This window comes from Bufo gargarizans, chromosome 9, assembly GCF_014858855.1.
Source record: "Bufo gargarizans isolate SCDJY-AF-19 chromosome 9, ASM1485885v1, whole genome shotgun sequence".
Lineage (NCBI taxonomy): Eukaryota > Metazoa > Chordata > Amphibia > Anura > Bufonidae > Bufo > Bufo gargarizans.
This window is the reverse complement of record NC_058088.1, coordinates 11,101,237-11,108,782: the sequence shown is the minus strand read 5'-3', so window position 1 is coordinate 11,108,782 and position 7,546 is coordinate 11,101,237. Positions and strand designations below refer to the sequence as shown.

Here is a 7,546-nt window from a genome sequence, read left to right as displayed (position 1 = left end):
TTATTGCTAATGCCTGGCAGTTTACAAATGAAGACAAAAGCCTACTGTAAGCAGGATGTTGAGGTTTGAGAGCTTCCTGACAGCTTACTACAGATTTTGACATCTACCCCTCGATAAACCTGATATTTGTAAACAAACGGGTTAGTTCATCATACATCCTTCTATCTATTTATCAATTATCTTTCTATCTACCTATCTATAGTCTATCTATCTATCTGTTATCTATCTATCAATCCATTTTATCCAGATAACTGTCTATCTATCCATCTATCTGTTATCTATGCATTTATCTATCCAACTATCTATCTATCCAGCTATCTGTTATCTATCTATGTATCTATACATCCATGTACCCCATCTATCTAAATTCTATATATCCTTCTATCTATCTGTAACGGGGGTTTGAGGGCGCCCCCTAGTGTCTTTGGGGTCCCTAAACCTAGTTAACTCACTATGCCTGACAGGCGGATCCTGAGCCTCCGCTATCTGGGAGCTGGGGTACATGTCTGCGGCAGTGCCTCCACCCAGTGGAGCATCCGGGGTAGGGATGTGGGGTCCCACTGGGAACATACTTGGTGCAATGAGACTGACACAGCCTAACTGGAATTAACTTTATATAGTAAGCAGCAAATTAACCAACATACATAGGAAAATACAATAGAGTAACACAGATAACAATGCAATGTGGATTTTCCTCACCCACCCACAAGCACACCTGCATCCCACCCCCTTATCTTCGCCCTAGTGGCCGTTGGTGCACATAGGAGAGTTGGGGCCCTTATAAGTCCTGCTCCGCAGGGTCACTGAAGCAGCCTGAGCTGTGTAATGTCCGTCACTGGACCTCAGAGCCTTTACTGTGAGTGAGGAGACAGGTGCCCTGTGGTGATACAGGGAGAGGTTTGGCTTACCCTCACAACACGATTAGCCAGGTCAGTCAGCAGCAGTCTCCTCTCACTGGATTCACCAGACGTCTGGACTCAGTGCTTGTCTTTGCCAGCAGGTCCCTCTCTCAGCAGGTGTGATCTTGGGTCAAGCAAGGTTCTATCTCTGTGCTGCAGTCTCTCACAACTAGACCATGTCCTTTCTCTGGCTGAGCATGTAGTAACTTCTAGAAATCTTCCAGGACCTGCGATGATGTCACAATCATGTGACCAATGCTCAATGTTTTATTAACAGCATACTGAGTCCATCTGCCATCTACTGGGCATTTCAGATAATGCAGCCTGTGTAACTTCACAGGGTTACATGCTCCCCCTTGAAAATACTTGCCTTCCACTGGCAAGTCCTAGCCAGGGAGCTTAACAAAAAATTCAACAGAAAAAGGTTTAGCATACATACAGTACAGTTAGCACAGTAACATCCTAGCTAGCTAGTTATCTAGGGTAAAGAGTCACTAACATTTACCACTTCAGCTAGTGCATGTAGGAAAGTGGCCATTTTAGATGCTGCTTGTGTCAGCGGGGCATAACTGGGCTCTCCTATATTATCATAAACTAGGGCCCTAGGGGGTTGCCGCACTCTGGTGCTGTGTCTCAGTTCTCGCTGTGGGAGAGGATCTTGGGACATCAACTGTGGAACTTCGACTCCTGCCCTCGAAGTAGAGTCTCTAAGGGAAGTTCCAGGCACAAAACATGGACTTTCTGGATTCAACCTTGGAGAACTTTGTGACCCAGGAGAGGTTCCGGGACTTTGTGAAACCACAGGAGTTAAAGGAGGCAATTGCTGTGTTTCTTCTGCGGGTGATGACCACCACTGATCCTCTGCACTGGGAGTTCCCGGGGTCTCCTCTGTCCCATTTCCAGGACTCTCTGCTGGGTTTTCCTCCAGTTCTTCACTACTCTCTTCCTCTTCATCAGCATACACAACTGGAAGCAGATGGTTTCTATGCCAAGCCTTTATTCGGCCCTCCGGGCCCCTAATGTTGTACACTGGCAGTCCTTCCAGTTTGGACACAACCTCAAACAGGGTATCTTTCCATCTGTCAGCCAGTTTGTGTTTTCCAGGCACACCTAGATTCCGGAGAAGAACTTTATCCCCTGCTTGAATCTCCCGATATCTCACCTTAGAATCATACCTTCTTTTGTTCCGTTCTTCCATTTTTGCTGCAGCTTGGGTAGCCAACTCATAGGCCCGATGAAGGTTTTGTTTGAGGTTCCTCACATATTGAAAGTGTGAAGTTGAATCTGTTCCATCAGGAGACACTCCCAAACGGACATCTATCGGCAATCGAGCTTCTCTTCCGAACATTAGGAAATAGGGTGAGAACCCTGTAGATTCATGCCTTGTACAGTTGTATGCGTGGACCATGGCTTCCACATGTTTACTCCAAGACCGCTTCTCGACTTGCTTGAGAGTCCCTAGCATATCTAGGAGGGTCCTATTGAACCGTTCTGGCTGTGCATCACCCTCCGGATGATAAGGTGTGGTTCTGGACTTCTGCACCTGCAACATGTCCAACAGCTCCTTGATCAACTTACTCTCAAAGTCTCTACCTTGATCAGAGTGTATCCGATTGGGTAGTCCATAGTGAATAAAATACTTCTGCCAAAGGACTTTGGCTACAGTCACAGCCTTTTGATCTTTAGTGGGGAAGGCTTGAGCATATCTGGTGAAATGGTCCGTTACCACCAGCACATTTCCAATTCCCGCTGTATCGCTCTCAATGCAGAGATAGTCCATGCACACAAGATCCATGGGTCCCGTACTTTTCAGATGACCCATAGGGGCAGCTCTCACAGGCAGGGTCTTCCTCTGGATACACCTCCTGCATGTCTTTACATGTTGCTCGACATGTTCCCTCATGCGAGGCCAATAGAACCGATCTTGTACTAGGCCATAGGTCTTGTCCACCCCGAGATGCCCATGTTGATCGTGGAGAGCTCTCAGGACCATGCCACGGTGTCTGTGCGGTAGTACCAATTGTTTTCTGTCAGGGTGATCATGATACTTCACAACCCTATAGAGTACTCCATCTTCGAGATGTAGTCGGCTCCATTCTCTTCGGTATAATTCTCTTTGACTCACAGGTAGAGAAGTCAGCAATTTAGGATTCTTAGTCTTTATGGCTCTGATAACTATCCCAATATACCAGTCCTGCGCTTGAGCCTTCCTCTTGTCTTCTGTGGTTATACTGGACCACTGTTGAAGCATGACTGGAGCATGGAACACCTCAGGCACGGCTTCTGGAGAGTGGCTAATGGAGTCTATCCCTCTTAGCTCGGCAAATTCTTCTTGACTCTCGGCCACCACATACATCTGACAAAAGGCTCCTACCCCCGGCCCAGGGATCTCTTCCCACTCCTCTTCTTCTTGGTGAGGAGGGAGTCTAGGTCTGCGGGACAGGGCATCTGCGCTGACATTCTTGGGCCCAGGCTTGTACTTCAGGCTGAAACTGTAGCTTGACAAGGCAGCCAACCACCTATGTCCTGTGGCATCCAGCTTAGCTGTAGTCTGGATGTAGGTAAGTGGATTGTTGTCAGTCCTTACTTCGAATGTTGCTCCATACAAATAGTCATGCAGCTTATCCACGATGGCCCACTTGAGTGCCAGAAACTCCAATTTATGGACTGGATAGTTCTTCTCTGCACCTGTAAGACTTCTACTTATGTAAGCCACCGGCCTCAATCCTTCTGGATAACTTTGGTGCAGTACACCCCCTAGGCCTTCCATACTGGCATCCACATGGAGGATATATGGTTTCTCAGGGTCTGCATAGGCTAAGACAGGAGCTTCTGTAAGTCTCTTCTTCAATGTCAGAAAGGCATCTTCACATCCTGAAGTCCATTTCTCTCCAAAGGGGTCTTTAGGATATAGGTGCCTTAGCACCCTTTACGTCAGAGGTAATCTTCAGTAGGTCATGTAACTCTCGAGCAATCTTTGAGTAGTCTTTCACGAACCTTCGGTAGTAACCACAGAATCCGAGAAAGGACCGCAACTCACTGATGTTATTTGGTCTTGGCCAATTCAACACTGCTTCAATTTTAGCAGGATCTGTGGCTACTCCTTCAGCGGAGACTATGTGCCCCACATAAGTGACAGAGTTCTGGGCAAATCGGCATTTGTCCACTGATAGCTTCAGGCCTTCAGCTTGAAGTCGATCCAACACCTTTAGCAATCTTTGTTCATGCTCCTCTGGTGTCTTCCCGAAGACAATTAGGTCATCTAGATACACTAGACACTCTTTGGGATTCATATCCCCCACAGTTTTCTCCATCAGCCTCTGAAAAGTAGCAGGAGCTCCTGTGACTCCCTGTGGCATTCTGGTAAACTGGAAGAACCCCAAAGGGCAGATGAACGCTGTCTTTTCCTGATCCTCCTTCTTCATGGGTACCTGATAATATCCAGACCTCAAGTCAAGCACACTGAACCACTGGCTGCCAGATAGGGCGTTCAGAAGATCCTCTATCCGGGGCAAAGTGTACTGATCTGGCACAGTCCTCTTGTTCAGAGTACGGTAGTCCACACATAGCCGAACTGAACCATTCTTTTTCCTCACTACCACAATAGGTGAGGCATAGGGGCTCCGGGACTCTGTGATGATGCCTGCTCCTTCCATCTGCTGGAGTATGTCCCGGACATCTTCCACATCTCGAGGGGGTATTCTTCTTGACCTTTCTCTGAAAGGAGTAGGATCAGCAAGTCTTATAGCATGGGTGGCACTCTTAGAACACCCCACAGTCCATCTCTGCTCTGGAGAACACTCCCTCTCGGGTGGCCAGTTTTGAACGAAGGCTGTCTTTCCACTGCTGTGGTAGAGGAGAATCTTCTAGATCAAAATCTAAAGGTGCTTTCACATGATCCTTCTGTTCTGCACTCACAGACATGATGGACGAAACTTGATCTAAAAGGTGTATCACGCCAATCTTCTGATGACGATCAATCCGGATTTCTGTGGGGGTTAAATTCTGTACCATCACAGGAAAGCTCCGACACCACCTTTTTCGCCAATCTTTTACCTCAGGTATGAGAGTCCACCCCTTCTTCTGATCCTCTTCAGGCAGAGACTCAATAAGGTATTGTCCAGTTCCCCCCAACATTTCATGGTGCATTGAGGCTATGGCTCGTAAGGTTTTGGTCTCACCAGGCTTCACAAATGCGGATTCTGTTCCTGAATAGTGGCACGACCCTGGTTTTGTTTCAAGGGCTAGTCGTCTACACTCTTTTCCTAGGACAGGGCTGACCTCCATCAATCGGTCTAAGGAGACAGTCTCCCACTTCGGTCAGATAGGCCTTGAATACATCCTGTACCATCTTTGCATTAGTACCCAATATTATTGGGGCACACACTTTCTTGGCTGCAGGGCATATCAAAACTTCCAGCTCCATAGGACATATCATCCCGGTGTTTAACTGGGGAATAGTTATGGTCACTTTTATGCATCCCTCCACAGGTTGAGCTTGAGACCCAAAGCCCCATAGCTGAATCTCTCTTGCAGGTTCCATAGGAATGTGTTTCAAATGACGTTCATAGAAGTCTCTGTAGATAATGGTGACTTGAGAACCTGTATCTAGTAATGCTGAAGCATGAATTCCTTCTACTTGCACGTGTATCAAAGATTTTGGCCCAATCTTGGCCCCTACAGATAAACTATATGTAGGCCGGGTCTTCCGTCGCTTGTAAGACCTGGTCATTTGAGTCTCCTCAAGCTCGGTTGCCAGCACCTCCACATCCACCTCCATGGAATTCGCAGGGCACTCCCGCTGAAAATACCCTGACTTTCCACATTTAAAGCAGTCCCCTCGGCGGGGTGAATCCTCAGGAAACAGTTTTTTCTGAGTCTTCCTGTGTTGCCCCCCACTTCCAGGGGGAGGATCTGCTCTCTCTGGTGGTGATTTGCATAAGAGCTCCAATTCAGCCACCTTCTTCCTAAGAGCTGACAGTTCTGTATCCTCTTTCTCCTTCTGTAGGGGTGGGCACGTCTGATCTTCCAATCTCCTGGCTGTATTTATTAATGTGGAATAAGGCAGAACTTTATCATCCAACTTGGCTCTCAGCAGAATCATAACTGGATTATTGGTCAAACCACCTCTCTGAATTTGCTTAGATAGCCGAGCATCCAACTCAGAGGCAGTGACTGCTCCTTTATGGAATAACTTTCCAAGCGATAGCTGTAACCGGTTGATATAGTCAGTGGCTTTTTCATGCTCCTTCTGCTTAGTGGCTAGGAACTTAACCAACAGATCATCCAAATCTTCTGATCTCCCATAAGCATCCTGTAAAACTTGTAGATAGTCGTGCACAGTAGCTTGCCCATTTACTCCCTTGTACAGTCTTATCATGTCTGTAGCGGGAAAACGGAGACTCTCCACCAACCGCTGTTTCTTTATGGTATCCGTACAAGACCATTCCTCCAACAACTGCATAGCATTATCCTTCCAGACCTCAAAAGGCTCTTCTCCTGAAGGAACAGGCTGATTCCCAGAAAACACCTTTAGTTTGCGGTAACTATGAGTGTGGTTTGCCGTCACTATGGCTTCTGAGAGTTTCTGTAGTATGTCCGATACATCACTACCTCCTGTAGGCAGGGTGCGTACTTCAGGGTTGTCTGGTTTCAGTAATGCTGTAGATGGATGAGATTCTGCTTTAGGAGTAATCATCCCCTGTCCTCTAGGAGGATGGGCAGCTTGTTTAGGAATGGCTCCGGTCTTTCCGGGGATGGGAGTCAGGAGCTTAGAATAATTTTCTGTGACATAATCTCTCTGTTCTAATTTAAAGGGTTGTTGCAGTGAGACCCTTTCTTTCTTATCAAGGAGAGCGTACACTAAGGAGCATCCTTCATCCGGGGCTCCATATAAATGAACGTTGGTAGGCATCTCATGGTCTCCCAAGTCCGTATGACAATATATTAACATGTAAGTTTGGCCTCCGGAATCCTGCAGGATATCCCTGACGGTCGCCATTTCTATTCCCAGTCGAATTTCTACACACAAGATGACGTGATTCATCTCACAGCAGGATGGGACTTTGCATAACATCACAGCTTGCTGTAATGGTACATTTCTTTGCTGGGCCCACTCTTTTGCAAAGGAGGGAGTGGCCTGAGGACTTAACTTATTCTCACTGGTTGTACCCCAGTTCATCTCAGCAGTGCCTCCACATGTAACGGGGGTTTGAGGGCGCCCCCTAGTGTCTTTGGGGTCCCTAAACCTAGTTAACTCACTATGCCTGACAGGCGGATCCTGAGCCTCCGCTATCTGGGAGCTGGGGTACATGTCTGCGGCAGTGCCTCCACCCAGTGGAGCATCCGGGGTAGGGATGTGGGGTCCCACTGGGAACATACTTAGTGCAATGAGACTGACACAGCCTAACTGGAATTCACTTTATATAGTAAGCAGCAAATTAACCAACATACATAAGAAAATACAATAGAGTAATACAGGTAACAATGCAAATGTGGATTTTCCTCTCCCACCCACAAGCACGCCTGTGTCCCACCCCCTTATCTTCGCCCTAGTGGCCGTTGGTGCACATAGGAGAGTTGGGGCCCTTAAAGTCCTGCTCGGCAGGGTCACTGAAGCAGCCTGAGCTGTGTAATGTCCGTCACTG

At 47.4% G+C, this 7,546-nt stretch overlaps 1 protein-coding gene across 1 annotated transcript in view; it reads right to left on the bottom strand.

Annotated features, from left to right (window-relative positions):
- Positions 1-1,377: 1,377 nt before the first annotated feature.
- The window catches only part of LOC122946632, a 29,415-nt gene continuing 23,246 nt past the window's right edge, over positions 1,378-7,546 (bottom strand). Inside the window, 5 exon segments of the mRNA XM_044306383.1 lie at positions 1,378-2,501; positions 3,429-3,786; positions 3,818-4,765; positions 4,956-5,107; positions 5,181-7,014. Coding sequence (XP_044162318.1) covers positions 1,378-2,501; positions 3,429-3,786; positions 3,818-4,765; positions 4,956-5,107; positions 5,181-7,014 — 4,416 coding nt within the window.